General features: G+C 59.5%; 1 protein-coding gene across 1 annotated transcript; it reads left to right on the plus strand.

The window, feature by feature from the left end:
* Nucleotides 1-13,877: 13,877 nt before the first annotated feature.
* On the plus strand, nt 13,878-19,906 carry ASB6 (ankyrin repeat and SOCS box containing 6). Its single transcript, XM_039229497.1, has 6 exons — nt 13,878-14,143; nt 15,708-15,889; nt 16,878-16,984; nt 17,095-17,203; nt 18,262-18,348; nt 18,463-19,906. The coding sequence occupies exons 1-6, from the start codon at nt 14,031-14,033 to the stop codon at nt 19,125-19,127; spliced, it is 1,263 nt and encodes a 420-aa protein (XP_039085428.1). The 5' UTR covers nt 13,878-14,030; the 3' UTR covers nt 19,128-19,906.
* Nucleotides 19,907-20,041: the final 135 nt, after the last annotated feature.

The raw sequence follows: 20,041 nt of genomic DNA on the forward strand, positions 1-20,041 counted from the left end.
AGAGCCCGACGTCGGGCTCGAACTCACAAACCGCAAGATCATGACCTGAGCTGAAGTCGGATGCTTAAACACCTGAGCCCCCCAGGCGCCCCATTCCACCACTAGTTTTAATGAAACGCTCGTGACCCATAGTTCCCTGCTGCTATACATCCATACTTATTTTCTTGCTAATAAATATCTGGATGTGGTAGACAAATATAGCCTCCCAAAACCGCCCACATCATAATCCCTGGAATTTGTGGATTTCGTAAAGCGGAATTAAGGTAGTAGATGGAATTAAGGTTGCCTACCCACCCAAAGGGGATCCTCTAGATGACATGTCACCACATGGGCCCCTCCCAAGGGAAGAGGGAGGTAGGAGAGCCATGTCAGAGTGATACAATTTGAGAAAAACCTGAGCTGGCCAGCACTGGCTTTGAGGAAGGAGGAAGGCGCCCACAAACGAAGGAAGATGGGCAGCTTCTAGAATCTGGAAAAGGCAAGGAAATAGATTCTTCCTTAGAGCCCCTGCCCCCGCCCCGCCCAGCCCTGCCTTGATTTTAGCCCAGGACTATCTGATCTCTAGATGGAAAGTGTATACACTTGTATCCTTTTCAAGTACTAGGTGTACGATCATTTGTCACAGCGGAAGTAGAAAACTCACACACTGGGTCCAAGATTCTGTTAAAGATTTCAGACCTTCAAGGGCAACTGGGTGGCTCAGTTGGTTAAGCGTCTGACTTCGGCTCAGGTCATAATCTCGCGGTTTGTGGGTTCGAGCCCCGCGTCCGGCTCTGTGCTGACAGCTCAGAGCCTGGAGGCTGCCTTGGATTCTGTGTCTCCCTCTCTCTCTGCCCCTCCCCTGCTCATGCTCGTCACTCTCTGTCTCTCAATAATAGATAAAAGTGGTAAGAAATAAAAATTAAAAAAAAAAAGATTTAAGACTTTTGATCCTACTGCCATAGAGCCTGGGGAAAGGTCGTATCCGATTCTATTCCGGGTCTCTGCATCCTAGTTAGCGCGAGCTATTTTATTTGTTTGTTTGTTTATGGCGATGTCTCCTTGGTGTTAACACAAATAAAACATGCACATGGGCTTCCTATTCATTTTCGTCCCCACGCAGCCTGGCGTGGGGGGTGGTGACTGATGGCCCATTGCCTGTTCCTCCTACGACACCTTTGCAGTTCTCGGAGGAAACGTCGTGAGTAGAGTCCCACACAGTGAGCTCTCTGGCACACCAGCATCATCGTGACTTACGGCTCCTTGATGTCGCAGACCAGAAACTTCTGGAAGCCACTGGCTGACCCACACGTTGTTTTCTTGTTGCTCTTATAACGCCATCGGGCTTCGAGAACTGGTCCCTGAGTCTCCTTTGCATCCTGTGGTCCATGCCTGTCACACTTAATCTTGACCTATCAGTCGGACAGGCATCAGATGAAGCTCTTGGTTCTCTCTTGGATGATCTTGGACTTCACCAGGGGCCTGAAGGCGGCTTGATGCCGAGGAGCACTGTAGGCAGTGCTGAGGCAGAGGGGTACGAAGAATTTATATTAAATTTGGAAAGGCGTCTCCCCTTTCAGCCAGCGTACACTGAATTATTGCTGATTCTTGGTAGCTAATGACCTCTTGCGTATCTTATTTCTAAGATGTCTGTCTTTCTATAGTCACGATCCAGTTTTCTACCACAAGGGTTCTATTTCTTCTGGAGTTAAATCAGTGTCATTCCTTAGTCATAACAACCTCTGCGAGGCACTTGACCGTCCATGACTCAAGGACAAGGCCCATTTCACAGATGGGTAAACTGAGACCAAGGATGGCCTGGAATCCTGAGGCGCTTTCTGGGTCATCTGATCAGCCCCTGCGGCCACATTTAGCAGGGACAGCACATAGAGACACACAGGCTGACCTGTGTTCACTCTTGTGCGTCTGGGGAATCGTAAACACCGCAGGCTGATGTGACTCAGACGTGACCAGGCGTGACCGTGACAGATCTCAGGGTTCTGTAAATATTGTGTCAGGCTGCGATCACAGCGGGGTTCCCTGCTCATCCCAGACCCCGGTCCACCCTGTAGGAAGTGGAGACGAGCCCAACGGGCAGGACATCTGGCTCTCTCCCTCGGCTCACTACCCAAACTTTTCCCAGCCTCAGTTTCCCTCCCCCCCAGGACCTTCTGGCCAGGATATCCTGTTGAAGTAACTGGTCCTCAGCTCTTGGCAAGGGTTGAAATTTATACCTCTTTGAAAACTATGTCTGCCCTACCTGCTAATCCAAAGATAGAGATGTGCGGGGCGCCTGCGGGGCTCAGTCAGTCAAACGTCCGACTTCGGCTCAGGTCAAGATCTCCCGCTCCGTGGGTTCGAGCCCCGCGTCGGGCTCCGTGCTGACAGCTCGGAGCCTGGAACCTGCTTCGGAGTCTGTGTCTCCCTCTCTCTCTGCCCCGCCCCCACTCGCTCTCTGTCTCTGTCTCTCAAAATAAAGACATTAACACTTTTTTCTTAAGTAAATAAATAAAAATAAAAACCAAAGATAGAGATATGCTCCCTGCTAGCGGGGGCTCGCATTTTCCCACATCACACCATCCTCCCAACTACCATGCGAAGAGGGGAAACTGAGACTCAAAAAGCATAAGCTCTGTGTTCCACTGAGTTCGTCAGGCTGCTAAGCATTGTGCCAAGTTGTTCCCTGAGCATTTAGGACTCAAAAGTTCTGTGTTTCTCTTGAAGGGTTACGGTCTCCTTAAAAAAACAAAATCACACACATACACACACACACACACACACACACACACACACGTGTATAATAAGACATGGCCAACGTTGCATTTCCCTTTTTGCCTTGGCTAACCAGGAACCCCAGAGCTAATGTTAAGACATAATCACAATAACCTTTTCTGTCCAGATGACCAGCAAGTCAGCTTCTCTGTTCTTCTCCTTCCAGGTCGGGGTTTTTTTTTCTTAAGATGAGACAAACACAGTAGTGAGAAGAGGGCAAAGAATAGAATGAGGAGGGGGCCTGGGTGGGTCTGTTGGTTAAGCATCCGACTTCAGCTCAGGTCACGATCTCATGGTTCGTGGGTTCGAGCCCCACGTCGGGCTCTGTGCTGACAGCTCGGAGCCTGGAGCCTGTTTCCGATTCTGTGTCTCCCTCTCTCTCTGCCCCTCCCCCCTCTCTGCACACATGTGCTCTCTCTCTCTCTCTCTCACTCTCTCTCTCTTTCACTCTTTTTTTTTTTAAATGTTTTTATTCATTTCTAGGAGATAGAGAGACAGCGTGAGCAGGGGAGGGCCAGAGAGAGAGGGAGTCACAGACTGAAACAGGCTCCAGGCTCTGAGCTGGCAGTCAGCACAGAGCCCGACGCGGGGCTCGAACCCACGAACCGCGAGACCATGACCTAAGCGAAAGTCGGACGCTTAACCGACTAAGCCACCCAGGCGCCCCTCTCTTTCACTCTTAAAAATAAAAATAAACATTAAAAAAAAAAAAAAGAATAGAACGAGGAGCCCGATCTGTAATGGACTGAAATTGTGTTAACTCACTACCTTCGGACCAGCCTCCGCATGTCCCGTTTGCTTTCCTGTTGGGGTTTCAGAGTTTTGGGGCGCAGCAGCCTCGTGTTTGAGGCTTTCCAGCAGCGGGACTGGGGCACTTAACCTCTCCACGCTTCAGTTTTCCTCTCCTGTCAACCAGAGGGAATGACAGGGCGCATCTCACAGGGCTCTTGTGAGAAGCAGACGGAGCGGGCCTGGCGTGTGGCGACTGTGATAAACGTCACCTGCGGGTACAAAGAAAAGGCTTGGCTAGAGCCGGGGGCGCAGAGGGAACGCCCTAGATGGGGAGACGGCTGGAGGCTGGGGAGACTTTGGGTCACGTGCTCCCCTCTCTGAGCCCCCCTTCCTGTCCTGCAGCATTCTCCCGCTCACCGTTGCGTCCCCAGAACCTGGCAGTGGAGGAAAAAGGAGAAGCTGTCGCATCCCTGCCCCAACACGCAGGGCGACTCCACACATGGTTATCCCGAGAGTGAACGCTGGTTGGATGGTGGGGGATCAGAATCCCCGCTGCCCGGGAAACGCCTGGCCGGCATGGTGGGCCATGCCTGGGCCGGCGCCGGGGCGGCAATCAGGCAAGTCTGGAGTCCTGGGGACCCGGCTGGGCCAGGACACACCTGCATCCAGGCCTAGGGCCGAACAAGCTCCTGTTGAGTACCTACTGTATGCACAGCTCCAGGAGGGCACAGCTCTGTGCCTCACTGCACTCTAGACCCGCAGCAAACCCCTTGCCACCCTGTGGGGCCCACACACTTCGCAGGGAGGTGGGGCAGTGGGAAACAGTCCTGAACAACTCATTCCACGGGGATTTATTGAGCACCTACTGTATACTCAGTCTCAGGTGAGCGCCAGACCCCAGTGGGGACTCCCTGAGGAGGTGTTCTCGTCCGGCTCAGCCACACAGACTAAACTCGGTCGGGCGGTCACTCTGTTAGCAGCAAGCACATCTTCCAAGCCATGGGCTTTGGGCCGCTGGGACCCACGTGACTCCCAGGATGAGAAACTGAGGCTCAAAGGGGAAAGGTCCAATCCCAAACTAGAGACCCATCCCGCCCTGTAGCTCAGTAGAATTCTTTTCTGGACAACTGTCCCCAGTGCCCTTCAGCCTCCCATGAGTCAGGGGAAGGAATGGGGGGGCGGGCGGCCGGGACACAGGCTGAGGCCAGGGAGAGGCCTGGGCCTTCACAAAGGCTTCCGGAGCCCTCAGGCCCTGCCCCGCTCCCTCCCTCCCTCCCGGGCCCTGCAACATCTTGCTGTGATTACTCTGTGGTGAGGGGGGTGGGGCTTGGGGGGCTCCTCCTTGCACACAGCAATGGGGGGGAGCATGTGCAATGAAAGGGGAGGGGCGGTGGCTGAGGACCCGGCGTGGCTGGAAGGTGGGGGACGAGGCTCTCAGCTCACCAGCTTAATTGGGGCTATAATATTTATTATTATTTATAGCTTGCTCTTGAACCCACGCCAGGAGCCTGTGTTCACAGCCCACACCATCCAGGCAGGCGTTAAATAATTAAACCGAGGGCCTAATCGGCGGTGAAACTCCCCAGGACTTCCACTTCCTTTCATTCACTGATTGCTGATATTTTGGGGGTGAAATATGACCATTTTGACCATCAAAGAGATCAGAGTTCCAAAGGAAAGAAACGGTGGCGGGGGGGGGGGGGGGGGGGGGGGGGGGGGGGGGGGCGGGAGGTGGGTTCCCCCAGTTTTCTTCCCCTCTGACTCAGTGGTCTGGTAAAGTTTCTTTAGACATGCAAAGATTTACACACCTTTCTGCAGGGAGCCTTAAATTACTCCCCGATTCCTCACACATTTCCCTGCGCGCGAACAGTAAGTCATTGAGGAATGAGCAGGCTGCCCCGTAATCGCTCCGGCGGCCTTTGAGAAGGAGAATGTCTAATGGCTTTTTTTGAAGTGGAGGTCAAGGTTTTTTAAATAAAACAATCTGTATTAATGCAATTTCCTTTTTCGCTGTAGCATTGGATTTTTCCCCCCCTTTTTGGGGAGGCAGGGGCCGGAGGGGAGGGGGATGGGAGGCAGGGGTGGGGAAGGGCATCATTTTTCTCCTGCCAGACAATACGTCCCTAATGAGATACATTTATTTAAAACTCTGTATATCATCACCCTGTCAGGGCCGGCAGGAGGGACCCCGCGTCTCCCCCTACGTTTGTTTCGGATTAGTGCGGGCCCACGGATGGCCTCACAAGGCTGGGGCTCTCGGGCCACTGGCGTCTTGCCTCCCTCCCCGTAGTATGGCCTTGACCTTTGTATTCTGTGCCCCTGCTCCCCCATCTGATCACCCTGAGCTTAGTACAGCCCTTGGGACCCCTACCTTCCCCAACCTCCCCACCTGCGTCCGCTGTTCAGACCTGGTCCCTCCGATCCCTGGAGGCTTCCCTCTGTGCACCCAGGACGAAATGTGGCTCCGAGGTTGTGCCCCAGACACACGGGGCTCGGACCCCGCCCCAGACAGAGCTGAGTTCTAGTCCTGGCTCTGCCATTCAATCCCGTGACTGTGGGCCAGCAACCCGCTTTCTCCGAACCCGCATTTTTTTATCCGTCAATGGGGATAACGAGAGCTACCCACTCTCCCTCCCTGGTGTTACCGCGAGGCTGTAGGAAGGTTCTGCCGGGCATCCTGAAGCATCTGCCTCGACTCCAGCGCGCAGTACGTGTCCCCTTTCGGCCGCAGCCCCTGTGAACACCACCTTCACGGCTTCCTCAGACCTAGAGCAGAGTCGGCGCGCAGGACCTGCCTGGGCTGTTCCTCCCCCCCTTTCCACCGAGCCCGCTCACAAGCTGGCGGGACCTGAACGCAGGGCTCAGTACCCCTATAGACATGTTTTCATGGAGCGCCTTCCAGTGCAGGGGCTGGGCTGGGGCACCCGGACAGAGTGGTGACCCAGACAGCCCAGCAGAGACGACAGAGAAGCAGGAGGCAGATCCAGGGAGCCTGGGGAAAGGGGTGCGGGGAGGGGGCCTTGAGCTGACTGGTGAGGCATGAGCAGGACTCAGCAGGTGGAAAGGGCTGGGGTCCGGGGTGGGGGGCAACCAGTCAGGGGACCCAGCCTGTGCAGCGGACCCACGGAGCCTCCCACCTGACCTGAATCAAGGGGCGTCCTTTCTGGTCTCACTGTGACTCACTTTCCCCTCCCTGCCAAGCGCTTGAATTACATGATGAACTGCTCTGCAGGGACCAAGGTCATGAGGCAGCCCTTCCACAGACGCGTGCCTTGCTCCGTCCTGCGCCCCCTCGGGGCTGGGCCTGGGGCCATTCTGAGGACAGAGTGGAGCCGGCTCCCGCCCTCCGGGCTCCGGGCCCGGCCCGCAGAAGGAGAGGGAAGTGGGTGCTGGATGTGAGTAGGACTTCAGCATCCCCGGGGGGCAGGGCGTGGCCAAGGGAGGCTATGCGGGCGGCAGGGTGGGAGCTGGGTTTTCGGGGAAGAAGGGAATTACCCCCGAGTTTGTCTGCCCAACAGAGCCCGGGATCCCCCCCTACAGTCCAGGCTGGCGGGAGCCGTGGGAGCCTTGTTGGGGCCCCAGGGCTCCACTCTGGGACCCGGGGCGGGGGGGTAGGGTGGGGGGAGAGGCCAAGCTTGGACGCCAGGGGTAGGCTTGCTAACGGGCTCATGTGGCTGAAAGCGGGGACGGGGACGAGGCCGGTGGTAGTGGCTCAGCGATGGGTCAAGGCTGAGAACCTGTGCACTCATCCCACGAACACCCACTGCGGCCCAGATCAGGGCAAGGCCCCGGGGGCTGGGTGCAGGGGCTGCTCCACAGGGACAACAGAGACACCCCTGCGCCTCTGTCCCCACCTCTGCTCTTAGTCAAACTCCTGCCCAGACACAGGCCGCCCATAATGGCGGCTGACTGCCCCCGCCCTCCGGACCCGCGGAGCTTCCTGCCCGCCTTCCACACTGCGGCCTCCCCAGAGCCCAGCCCAGCGCCCGGCACTGGCACCGAATAGCCACCAAGTAGCTACAAACTCAGTGACCCACACAGTACATCTCGACAGCATCCAGCGAGGCCTGAGACGGAACACCAGCGCTGTCGTGCGTGCGCTCCGCCACCTTAGCCACGGCACCTCCTTCTCATCTGCAAACGGGAGGGGGGGGGACCCACACCCCGCGGGGCCTCAAGCGGGACGGGGGCTTGATAGACGCTGGGTACCCCAGGGGACCCCGGCCGGACGTGCGGTACTCTCAGGCCGCACGGCGGGCCTCCACCTCCCCTCACTGCTGACACCTTCACCCCAAGGTGCAGCCCTGGCCACACAGCCCTTCCACCCCCCCCACCTTTGTCTCAGCCCTTTCTGTTCCCTCTGCCTGTGTCTCCACTGCTTTCACTGCCTGTGGTTTCTCGCTGCCTCTGCCAGGAATCCCGTCCCAGGGGAATCCATACTCCAGGGCTGTACTGGGTTCCCTTCACCAGTGAGATGGGAAGAGGGAAGGAGTGGGAGAGAGACAGGGAGGGAGGGGGAGGGAGAGGCAGAGAGAGAGGGAGGGCGGGGGAGGGGGAGAGAGGGAGAGGAGGGAAAAAAAATCAAAGTCCACATATTGGTTCCAGATGTGGCCTTCTCCCCCAGCCCTTCTCCAGCTATTTAATTAAATTCCCCCAGACAGCCAGGAGGGTTTCTTAATGATCAAATTTCCCGGCTCCGCTCCTCAGCCGGGCCCACTCCGTCTCCCTGACGGATGGCCGACCAGATTCTTCCTGCGTTCCCTTTGCCAAGCAGGGCCGGTGGGGGTGGTGTGGGGGGTTTTCTGGGGATCACAGAGAACCCCGTGCCCGCCCCTTGCCCTTCTTCCTTCCCCAGGGGATCTGAGTCATCCCCTTGGCAGAGCCTCACGGGGCCTGGCGACAGTGGTGGGGAGGGGGCCCAGCGGTCCCATCCGTCGAGCGCTGCCTCTAGGCTGGCCTGCCAGGAACGGAAGCCAACTGGGCACCAGCAGGTTTCAGATGGGAGAGTCCCGCCTCTGGGCTCGCAGACCAGCCAGAGATGGGGCCGGCGCAGACCTCCTGGGGGCCCTCCCCACCCACACCCATTTGGCTCAGAGAGGGCAAGGCCTGGGCCAAGACCACACAGACCTGCTTGCCAGGGACAGGAGAGGCGGAGGCAGGGTGAGCAGCATTTAGGAGGTGAGCACATGCCAGGGAGAGGCCTGGGCATTCGCTCTTGCGTGGGTGACGCTAAGGGTGACTCCCAGGAGCACACCCCCCCCCCGCCGATTCTGCTCCAGGAGGGCATGTAGGCAAGCCTCGAGGCCACCATCTTCTTCTTCTCCTTTTTTTGGGATGTTTATTCATTTTCAAGGTGGGGGAGGGGCAGACAGAGAAGGGGACAGAGGATCGGAGTGGGCTCTGCGCTGACAGCAGTGAGCCTGACGCGGGGCTCGAATCACAGGAGCATGAGATCACGACCTGAGCCATAGTCAGGCGCCCAACCAACTGAGCCCCCCAGGCACCCTGAAACCACCATCATCTTGTGTAGGTGAGGCAGTGAGGCTGAGAAGGGGCCGGGCCCCAGCCCGGGCCCCAGAAGCCTTCCTGCCTCCAGGCAAGGGGCCTGAGGGGCTCTGCATGGACCGAACGTTTCTGCCCCGCACCCCCGCCCCAAGTTCACATGTTGAAGCCCTAACCTCCAAGCTGATGGTAGTGGGAGGTGGGGCCACAGGAAGGTAATGAGGTCAGGTGAGGTCAGGAGGGCGAAGCCCCAGGAGGGGACTGGCACCCTTTCAGGAAGGAGCGAAGCCACCTCTCAAGGAAGAGGTGGGCACAGAGCAAGATAGTGGCCGCCCTTGAGCTAACAGGTGAGGCCTCAGGATGAAGCCTACCTTGCTGGCACCTTGACCTTGGACTCCCCAGCCTCCAGAACTGGGAGGAATGAATATTGCTTAGGCCCTACCCACCTCACCTGGAAGAGGGGCCCCCAGGACACTGGCAGTGTCAGTGTGGGGAGGAGGGGCCGTGGTGGGGGAGAGGCCGCCCTTGGGGCAGGGGGCTCTGGTCCGCAGGGGTGGGTTTCCCTGGGGCGTCTTCGGGAAAGTCTTCCCCTGGCCCAGCCAAGATCTCACCACCCACCGTCCTGACTGCCTAGTCCCTCAGTTTCCCTCTGAGCCCACAGAGGGTTGGGGCCCCTGGGAGAGGAGAATCTGGAAGATCCAGGGGGCAGGGAGTGGGGGAGGGGAAGGAGGAGAGGGGAGGAGAGGGCGGTGGGGGGAGGGGAGCAGACAGGAGGAAGCCTGGGTGGTGGGAGGGGTGCGGTGGGCCCATGACCGAGCTTCGGAAAAATGCCCAGCCCTCCAGCTGTGTGCCTCGGTGCCCCTGGAATGTGCCAGGGCTGAAGCTGGAGGCTGTTCATTGCATAGAAGACGCATTATTCCCGGCGGCCGGTTGCCATGCTGTCCACATATCTCATTTTATGGAAACACAGCCAAATCAAGAGAAGAGACAGAAGTGGGGGAAGCTTTCATCCAGTTTCTCCCCAAGAGTCTTATAAGGGACAGACCCGGGTCCTGAGAGCCCTCTCCTGGGAACAGGGGTCGGCAGGGGGGGCAGTGCAGGTGCTGGGAACCAGCCAGGCCCACCCTCTCCCCAGAGCCGTCCACACTGGCCGTGTGCACGTGTGTGTGAGTGTGTACAATGGTGTGTCTGAGAAAGCATGTGTGAGAGGGTGCGTGTGTGTGAGTCTGTGTTGGTGAGAGTGGGACAGGGTGTGAGCACGTCTGGTGAGCATGGCTCTCGATGTGCACACACGCGTGAGCGTTTATGGGAGCGCGTGGGCACGTGGCGGCTGGGACAGGTTAAGAGCCAGGGTCACGGTGTGAGGCCCCTCTGGAGCCCTGAGCTGGCCTGTTGTCCCTCAGCCTCAGGAATCCCGCTACTACTTCCTTCCGGGGTGTCATAATGAGATCAAGCTCATCATCCAATTCCTAGGACCCAGGGGCACACTCGGCCAAAGGCCGCCATTGTTACCAATTCCTCCCCCCAGCAGTCAGGGCCCGTGATTCCCCGGGGGATCTGGATTGGGGAAGGAAACGAATCATGTGCGAATTCCAGGCAGGCAGGGCCCAGAAGAAGGGGACTCGGGGGGCCTCGGGGGCAGGTGACCTGTGTGCTGGGAAGTATGTCCCTTGGCGGCGTTGGAGGAAAAAGCTTTCGAGGACAGAGCGGGGCCTGGCCCTGGTGTTCATGACCTTGCCTTTGACCCTAGATATGGGAGGAGTGTCCAGGACCTGGTTCTCTGCCTGTGGCTGATTCAGTGTCCAGAGGCTCAGGCAAGACACCCATTGGTAAAAAAAACAAAAAAAAAAAAAAAAAAAAAAAAAAACGTAGAAACACAAAGAAGACCTCAGAGATCCCAGCATCCAGAAATAATCACCACTAACATCTTAGCGTGGGGCCATCGGCAATGACCCCTGCTTCCGTTCTACAGGCGTGCGTGGCACACGTGTGCACACCGCTTTCTCCCAAGTGGGAATCACAAGGTACCTGCTATTCTCTGACTCACTTCGTTGAACTGCTTTAGGGCAGAGTCTCGGGTGAGGGAAGGCCTGTCTGGCAGCTCTTGTCCGTGTTGCTGTCGGACAGCTAGAGAGGCTAAACGTCTCTCCTCATGTTTGTTAAAACAGTTTTTCCTCCTCTGTGACTCACCTGCGTATGTCCTTTGCCCGCTTTTTCAGTTAGTGCTTTTGCCTTCTTGTTGTTGATTTTTACCGGTTCTTTATATATGAAGGCTACCCCTCCCTATACATCGCACGGTCAGAGGGACTCCCAAACTCCCTGGGGCAGGGGTGGGCTAGGCCAGAGTCTGAGCACCCAGTGCTCAGCCCCGGGACCCCCAGGCTGCTCAGGAATCCCGGAAGTAGGGAGCAGGAAGTGGCGAGGCTGGCAGAGCAGCGAGAGGCAGTGGCGAGGAAAGAAGAGAGGAGGCTGAGAACTTAAATCAGAGGCTCTGAGTGACAGAGCCTTAATGGGAGGCAGATGGAGGAAACAAAGTTGCCCTTGCTGACAGGAGGGAGGTCAAAGGTCAAGAAACTTTCTAAAGAGAGGGGCTTGGGCGACAGGCAGGCGGCCGCCCGGCTCCACAGTGTGGCGCCCAGGGGCTGTGACAGAGCAGGGGTCAGCTCCTTACTCCTGCTTGTGCAGATCTCTGCCCACACCCAGAGGAGCCGCAGGGCACCCCAGCCCTGAGGGCCAGACACATGGGAGATTGCACCCCTCCCCCCTCCCCCAGACCTGGGTTGGAATCTCAACCTAGCTGTGCAACATTGGGCAAGCATCCAAACCTCTCTGAACCTGTTTCCTTGTTTGAAAAATAGCAGAACGCCACCATTTACTTAACGGGATTTATTGAGACTGGCGTGTCAAGCATTTAGCACGGTGCTTGGCGCATTAGAAGGGCTCAGCACATAAAAGCTGACTCGTTGTTACTTTTTAACATTTTCTTCTGGGCAGAGCCAGCAACAGTGTCAAGGACCTCTTCCTGGGCTCCAGGACCGTCAGAGCCTGAAGGGCCTTCAGGTTACAGGTAAGGAAACTGAGGCCCAGAGACCAGAAGGGCCATGCTTGGGGTTGCCCATCAGATCAGTCTTAACTGGGTCCTCCAAAGAGGCACGGTCAAGTCCTAGAAGCCTCTAGTACTTTTGACTGGGACCTTATTTGGAAATAGGGTTTTTGTTTGTTTTTTTGCAAATGTAATCAAGCTAAAATGAATTCACACCGGATTGGGATGGGCCCTAAATCCAACGGCTGGGGTCCTTTAGAAAAGACAGGGAGACTTGGACAGAGACACAGATACAGCGATGAAGGCCACTTGAACACAGAGGTATGCAAACATTGGAGTGAAGTGGCCACAAGCTAAGGAAAGCTGGGGGCCACCAGAAGCTGGTGGAGGCAAGAAAGGAAGTCTCCCTTAGAGCCTTTGGGGGGAGTCTGTCCCTGCCGACACCTTTGATTTCAGGCTTCTGGCTCCCAGAACGGCCCAGCTTGTGATGCTTTCTTATGCCAGCCTTGGGAAACCAGTGGGGCCGGGCAGAAGCAGGCCTCAGCTGAGGGGGTCGCCTGACCTGTGCCCTGGAGCCGAGGGACCTTGAGTCAAGGTCCCACGGCTCCTACACCATTCAGGTCCTTGGAACCAATCGAGAGGCAAGCTGTGGATCCTTAAAACAGTCAGAGCCTGGGGCGCCTGGGTGGCTCAGTCAGTTAAGCGTCCGACTTTGGCTCAGGTCATGATCTCGCGGTCTGTGGGCTCAAGCCCCACATCGGGCTCTGTGCTGACAGCTCAGAGCCTGGAGCCTGCTTCAGATCCTGTGTCTTCCTCTCTCTCTCTGCCCCTCCCCCGCTCATTCTGTCACTCTCTGTCTCTCAAAAATAAACGTTAAAAAAAAAAAATCTGTTCTGCTCTCGGAGGGGGGCGGGGAGCACACAGACAAATTACGGGCAAATCCGATTGTCTTCAAATGCCTCTCTAGACCTTTTTTCCTTCACTCAACAACTCTTGCCTCTGGCAGGTGCCAGACGGAGAGACTCCCAAGGGCATGTGGTGGGGGCCGGAGGCCAAGGCACCATGCCAGCGCTCGGACCCACACACCTCTTTAGAAAAGACTTTTCCAGAATCAGGAAGACATCGGGCCTCCAATGTTGTAGAGGTTCACATGTATGGCCTTAAAGGAAGATGTCTGAGCCCTGGAAAGCGGCTCCGGGGTAGGGTTCCTTCCTAACAGATTCCACTTCCCTGACATGAACAGAGTTCTTGATCCAAGGTCTTGGGTGCTGCAAGTATTGCTTATTTAACGGATTAGTAAATTAAGGTCAATTGAGTCCATCAAGGTGGAAATTGGAAGGAGCTGGCAGCCTGCAGGCCCAGGAGCTCCTGGGGACAGAGTAAGGGATTGTCCCCACCACCCGTCGGGGTGTGTGGGCATCCACTCAGCGTCGGGGAGAGGAGAGAACCAGGCCACGTCGGAGGAAGCCCTGGTCCGATCCGCGTCCAGGGCGGCTGGGCGGCGCCCAGGGTTCGGGGTCCCCTCCACCGGCCGGGGTACTAGGGCAGTGGCCGAGCAGGGCGCGCTATGGGCGGAGCTCGGACGGCGCCCAGCGGCCGCGGGCGGGATCGCAGGGCGGAGCAGGGCCGGGCCGGGCCGGGCCGGGCCGGGGAGAGGCGGGCCCGCGGCGGGCGGCGACCAGGCCTGCCCGAGGGTCCTCGCCCCTCACTCCCCGCGGGCGGGTGCCAGGGACACCCCCAGCTCTCTCTCCGGGGGGCGCCGCGGTCCTCCGAGCCCGCAGGTGGCGCTGTCGCCACGGCTCGCTTTCCTGGGCGCCGCGGACCGGAAGTGCGAGGGTCACTTCCGGCGCGGAGCAGAGGGGTGGAAGGCGGGAGGGCCGGCCGGGCGCGGGGGCTGGCCCTGCAGAAGCCAGGGCGAGCCCGCGGCCTCCGGATCGCGCACGGTCGGCGTCTGGGCCTGGCCGGAAGGTGCGGCCGCCCTGCCGCGCCCGGGGCCGCCGCGATGCCCTTCCTGCACGGCTTCCGGAGGATCATCTTCGAGTACCAGCCGCTGGTGGATGCGATTCTGGGCTCCCTGGGGATCCAGGACCCCGAGCGGCAGGAGCCTCTGGACGGGTAACTGGCTTCCTTACCGCCGGCGCTGCTGCGCTTCAGTTGTCACTGCGAGTGTGGCGGGGACGGGGGCCGCCGTGTCCCTACTCTGCAGATGAAGTTGCGTCGCTTGGAGCGTGAGCTCCCGCACCTGACTCCAGTCTTGCGCTCGGGAGGATGGAGGGTGCTCGAGGCCCGCGGAGGGAGGCCTGGAGGCTGGAGTGTCGGCCGGGCCTCCGCCTCGGTGCCCCACCCTGTGCACCGTCGGCCTGGTGCCAGGTGCAGAGGAGCAGGGTGGAGGCCGAGGGCCTCCGTGTTTACCCCAGAGCAGTGCGAAACCAAACTTTGTGTACATGAGTTCGCATTTTACGTAGACGAGAGCAGGTGTGTCCGTGAACTTGTGGGAACGGGCGTTAGCGAGGGAGTCGCTCAGGGTACGTCAGGGACCTAAACAAAACCCCCAGCCTTCCCGGCGCTTCTGCATCAGAGGAGAGTGACGATCACGAGTCAGGTGTCTGCATATTCCATGTAATGGAGAAGAGCGCAGGGGAGAGGGGAAGCCGGTGTGGGTTTCTGGGATCCTTTGGAATCTGAAACACAGTGGGGCTCATGCGCCTCTCTAGGCACTTGGGTGGAAACAAAGATTTTCATCATCATTGCGCTGCTCCCTTTGAGGCTTGTTCTGAAAACACAGTGTAAGGTGTTTCCTTAACTCTAAGGCTGTTTGGGGCTGAGAGTCGGGCAGCAAAGGGCCCGGGCTGCTGCATGGCATTTTGTAGTCCCAGAATTTTTGCGCTGTACCCATGGTGCACTCCCCCGGGTGGGGGAACGAGCCGGAAACCTGCCCAGGCAGTAGGGATGGAACCTTGAGCTTGACCATTGAAGGGTCGCAGATAGATGACGCTAAGGGAGCGAGGAGCACTGGTGAGGGGGGGAAGCGTCAGAGGAGGAGGGGGCCTCCGGGGAAAGAGCTGCGTTCAGGGTCACGGAGCTGTCCTCGGACCTGCTCTTTTGGGGAAAGCCCTGTTAGTTCTCGGAGGTCCGTGCTGGTGGGGCAGGTGGCGTTGGGGCTGGGGCGTGAAGGGGCATGTGTGCTCAGCCTTCTGGGGACTGGGAAGCTAAACGTCTCTGAGTGCGGGCCGGGGAGGAGGGCCTGGCTGCGGGGGTGTTGCCTGGGCGGGTCTGGCATCTTCTGCAGCTCAGGGATGGTCAGCGTGGGAGGAAGGGGCGGCAGTGTCTGGTTCTTGCTTCTGGCCGCAAGGCCCCCCCGCCCCTCCTTGAGTCGCAGCAGCATGGCTGTGTGCGGCTTCGTACCCAAGCCAGGGACCAGATTCTCTGGGCAGCCTGGGAGGGGGCTGGAGACAGACCCGGTTCCTTCTCAGCAACCCCGAGGGGTCGGCTTGGGTTAAAAGATCCAGCTTGCTCACTCTGGACTGCAGACCTTTTCCAGAGACTTCCTGCCCCACAGAACCCTGGCCCTGCCTTGGGGGCTGGGGGTGGGGTGACAGCGGGGGACGGTCCACCAGCACATCTAGCTGGTCCCACAACCGTGTCCCCCGTCAACCAGTCTGCCCCTCTCCCACCCCAGGCCTGGCTATGTCGCCAGCGAGGAGAGCCGCATCCTCGTTCTCACTGAGCTGCTGGAGAGAAAGGCCCACTCCCCATTTTACCAGGAAGGTGTGAGCAACGCCCTGCTGAAGGTGGCCGAGCTGGGGCTGACGCGGGCAGCCGGCGTTCTCCTGCGCAGCGGGGCCAACCTCGACTTTGAAGGTCAGCTGGAGCAGAGGGGCCCCGGGCGGGTTGGTGGCCTGCGCGTGGCTGTGCTGTGGCCGGGCAAATGCGTCTTCCGGCTCCGCCTTTATCGTTCGCTTGGGGGCTACCTCCCTCCCCTCTTTCGTGGGTGGCCGCCAAGGAACCCCTTCCCACCTCTGGCCCGAGAGGCAGTTTGCGGCTGCCCGCGCCGCGTGCCCGATCGCCAACTTTCTCGGCTCCCCGCGTGACCCCTGCTTCCGTTATCGGGAAAATGTGCCCAGAGCGCAGGGAGAGCGAGTTCTGCCACCCATTCTGAGCCGTCTCACGTTTTTGCTCATGCCAGGGGGAGGGGGAGGGGGAGGACACACAGCTACACTCGGTGGAAGTCGTGGCAGGAGCGGGTCAACCGCCAGCTTGTGAGCGCGGTGGGGGCGGAGACGGGGCCGCTCCCCTCCTCTGGCTCGCCCACCGGGGAGGGCAGGGCCAGCCAGGAGACACTCAGGGCCCACTTGTGACCAGACGGGGGTCTGGGGGCTGACCCAGGACGCGGCCAGGCCTGCCTCCCCTCCCCATCTGATGACAAGCTTAGAGGGCGCTGGGCTCCCAGGCTCCCCGAGGGCCAGCGAGGAGCTGAGCGCGGGCGCTGCTGGAAGTCAGTCACCTGGACGCTGGCTCGGAGAACGTGCCGGTGACTGCCAGCGTTGAGGAGCTGTCACTCTGGGCGCTTCTCCCAGCAGCTCCGTTGTACGGCAGAGTAAAGCCCAGACCGATTCCCTGCCCCCGCACGAGAATGGCCCCGGGACCCTGACCTAGGTCTGACTCCAGAGCTAGCGCTCTGGCCTCTGATGAGGACGGCTGTGTCCTGCCCCTGACCCCTGGTGGTGACGGGGCCTGGGCCACCCCAGGGGCGGGGAGTGTGCTGGGGCTGAGACCAAGGCCAGGTCCAGGGGTCCTGCAAGGAGGAGGGGACAGGCAGGACTGCCACCAGCTGTGTCTGTGCCTTCAGACCCCGTCACTTACTACACGGCCCTGCACATCGCTGTCCTGCGAAACCAGCCCGACATGGTGGAGCTGCTGGTGCGCCACGGGGCCGACATTAACCGGAGGGACCGGGTAAGGGCCAGGCCCAGCCTGCTTGCAGCAGGGAGGCAGTCCGGGGGGGAGGGGGGGCACGAGCAGCCTGGCGGCCCCGGGGCCCACTCGGCTGTGCTCTGTCGCCTCAGATCCACGAGAGCAGCCCCCTGGACCTGGCCAGCGAGGAGCCCGAGCGCCTGCCCTGCCTGCAGCGCCTGCTGGACCTCGGAGCAGACGTCAACGCAGCCGACAAGCACGGTGGGTGCTCCTGCGGGGGAAGGGGGGAGAGCCGCACCAGGCGCCTCGAGGAGGAGGCCCGGAGTGCCCCAGGACGGCGTGCGGGCCGTAGGTGCATTTTGCCGGCCCGCAGAGGCTTTAGGGAGGCGGTGCAGCCGGCGGCCCCAGGCCACGGCCCGCGAGTCTCCGTGCAGGAGGAGGTGGGGCGCGTGCGCTCAGATTCCGACTGGGAGCTGTGGCTCCTCGCTGGGGAGGCCGCGGCCCAGGCCTCAGGTAGCATCGGGGTGTATGGAAACCTCCCGCCTCTTGTCCATTCTGTTCCTGGTTTTATGTGGGTGGAAAGAGAATGACCAGAAACCTGTCCCCCTCGGCCCGAGCTCTGAGAGGTTGGTCCTTCTTGAAGTTCACTTTCTGGGGGTGCCTGGCTGCGACCCGTGACCTTAGGGTCATGAGTTAGAGCCCCACGTTAGGTGTAGAGGTGCATGGGGCACCTGGGTGGCTTGGTTGGGTGGCTGACTCTTGATTTCAGCTCAGGTCATGCTCTCAGGTTTGTGGGATCGAGCCCTGAGTAGGGCCCCTTGCTGACAGCACAGGGCCTGCTTGGGAGTCTCTCTCTGCCCCTCCCCTGCTCATACACACATTTCTCTCTCCCTCCCCCTCCCTCCCTCTTCCCCCCACTCTCCCCCCCACCTCAAGATAAATAAACTTAAAGAAAAAAAAAAAAGGTCTTTGGACAAAAACAAAACCAAACTTCACTTTCTGGAGGGACTCGGTTGAGGGTCCAACTTCGACTCAGGTCATGATCTCCCGGTTCGTGGGTTCAGGCCCCGCGTTGGGCTCTGTGCTGACAGCCTGGAGCCTGCTTCCGGTTCCGTGTCTCCTTCTCTCTCTCTCTGCGCCTCCCCTGCTCACACTCTGTCTGTCTCTCTCTCAAAAATGAGTAAACATTAAAAATTTAAAAAAAAAAAAAAAAAGTAACGACAACAAAGTTCACTTTCTGATCTTCTGTCCCCTGCACCGCAGGGGGTGGCCCTGACCTTGGCCTCCTGGCCCACACCCCCCTCATGCTCTCTCTGTAGGAAAGACCGCCCTGCTGCACGCCTTGGCCAGCAGTGACGGGGTGCAGATCTATAACACCGAGAACATCCGGCTCTTACTAGAAGGAGGTGAGGCTCGTCCGCAGGCCTTTCCCTGTGCGCTCGCTGTTCCCTGTTAAACAGCACTTCGCAGGGGGCTAAGGTCTTCTCCCGCCCTTCTCTTTCCCCAACCGGCCCTCGCAGGGGCAGACGTCAAGGCCACCACCAAAGACGGGGACACCGTGTTCACCTGCATCATCTTCCTGCTCGGGGAGACCGTGGGAGGGGACAAGGAGGAGGCCCAGATGATCAGCCGCTTCTGCTTCCAGGCCACACAGCTGCTGCTGGCCCACGGCGCCGACCCCAGCGAGTGCCCGGCCCACGAGTCCCTCACCCACATGTGCCTCAAGGGCTTCAAGCTGCACTTGCCTCTCCTGCGCTTCCTGCTGGAGTCGGGAGCCGCCTACAACTGCTCCGTCCACGGTGCGTCCTGCTGGTCCGGCTTCCACATCCTCTTCGAGAGGCTCTGCTCCCACCCAGGCTGCGCCGAAGACGACAGCCACGTGGACCTGCTGCGCAAAGCCGAGACCGTCCTGGACCTCATGGTGACTAATTCCCAGAAACTCCAGCTGCCTGCAAACTTCGACATCCACCCTGTGGGCAGCCTGGCCGACAAGATCCGGGCCCTTCACTTCTCCTTGAGGCAGCTGGAGAGCTGTCCCCCGTCCCTCAAGCACCTGTGTCGCGTTTACATCCGCCTCTATCTCCAGCCCTGGCCGGTGGACGTGAAGGTCAAAGCCCTTCCTCTGCCGGACAGGCTGAAGTGGTACCTCCTTAGTGAGCACAGCGGCAGCGCGGAGGACATCTGACTGCGCCCCGGCTGACGGGAGCGGGGTCTGGGCAGCTCAGCCATTGGCAGATTTCGGCACCTGCGGCAGCCTCGGGGAGAACCTTCGGGCCTTCTGGCTGAGGGTACGGGTTGGGCGACGAGACTTCATCCTCACTGAGCACCGAGGAAACCAGGTGGAGCCTGGCGGCTGCGGTCATTCCAGGAGGAAAAGGCTCTGTCTTCCAGGGGGACCGCCCTCCCCGAGCGTCGACCACACTGGGCAAAGGGACAGGGTTAGACTTGGGGCAAGTGTCCACTCTTCAGTTTGCGGGGAGCACTGGGCAGGGTAGCTCCGAGGCTAGGTCCTGCCGAGAGCCGCGGGAGGCTGGTCCGTCCTGCGTGGGGCCCAGCTGACGCCATGGGGGGCCTGTCGGGGGCACCCCACACACACTAGAGGAGGTCACTTCCCGAAGTGCTTTGGGGGAGTAGGGAGAAGGCCGAGCCGACGCCTGCTGCCTCTGGCGGCCCTGGGGCCCGGTCACCTCCGGCCGTGGACTGGGCTCTGGTGGTGACTCTGTGCCAAATCCGGGGCCCTGGGGACCGTGCCTTCTGCTGAGAAGTAATCCTGCATGGCTGGGGACTGCCCTTTCCGAAACGTCTCAATTTTGTGAGGGGCGCATCAGATGGAGAGCACCACCAGCACTGACCGCTGTACACGCTGCACCCGCACCGAGCCGAGTCCGTGTCATGTGGGTCACCGAATGGTGTCAGTGCCTTGGAAGGAAGCTGACACAAGTAAATGGTTCATTTTAACCTTGAGACATGATCCTTGGCCTTCAAGATCCTCAGAGGACATTCTGGCCCCTCCGCGCCCCCGCCCTGACTGAAGGTAAAGGCTCCCACCGCCGCCATGGGGAGGGGAGGTGACCCGGCCGAGAGTAGGGCCACACCGTG

The sequence above is a fragment of the Hyaena hyaena genome, unplaced genomic scaffold, assembly GCF_003009895.1.
Source record: "Hyaena hyaena isolate Hyena2069 unplaced genomic scaffold, ASM300989v1 scaffold_38, whole genome shotgun sequence".
NCBI classification, from domain to species: domain Eukaryota; kingdom Metazoa; phylum Chordata; class Mammalia; order Carnivora; family Hyaenidae; genus Hyaena; species Hyaena hyaena.

Bases quoted from the DNA above. Each gene is read 5' to 3' on its own strand.
- ASB6 (XM_039229497.1), top strand. From the start codon at position 14,031: ATGCCCTTCCTGCACGGCTTCCGGAGGATCATCTTCGAGTACCAGCCG. The intron at 15,890-16,877 runs GTCAGCTGGAGC...CTGTGCCTTCAG, and splicing joins GGCCAACCTCGACTTTGAAG to ACCCCGTCACTTACTACACG. The intron at 18,349-18,462 runs GTGAGGCTCGTC...CGGCCCTCGCAG, and splicing joins CCGGCTCTTACTAGAAGGAG to GGGCAGACGTCAAGGCCACC.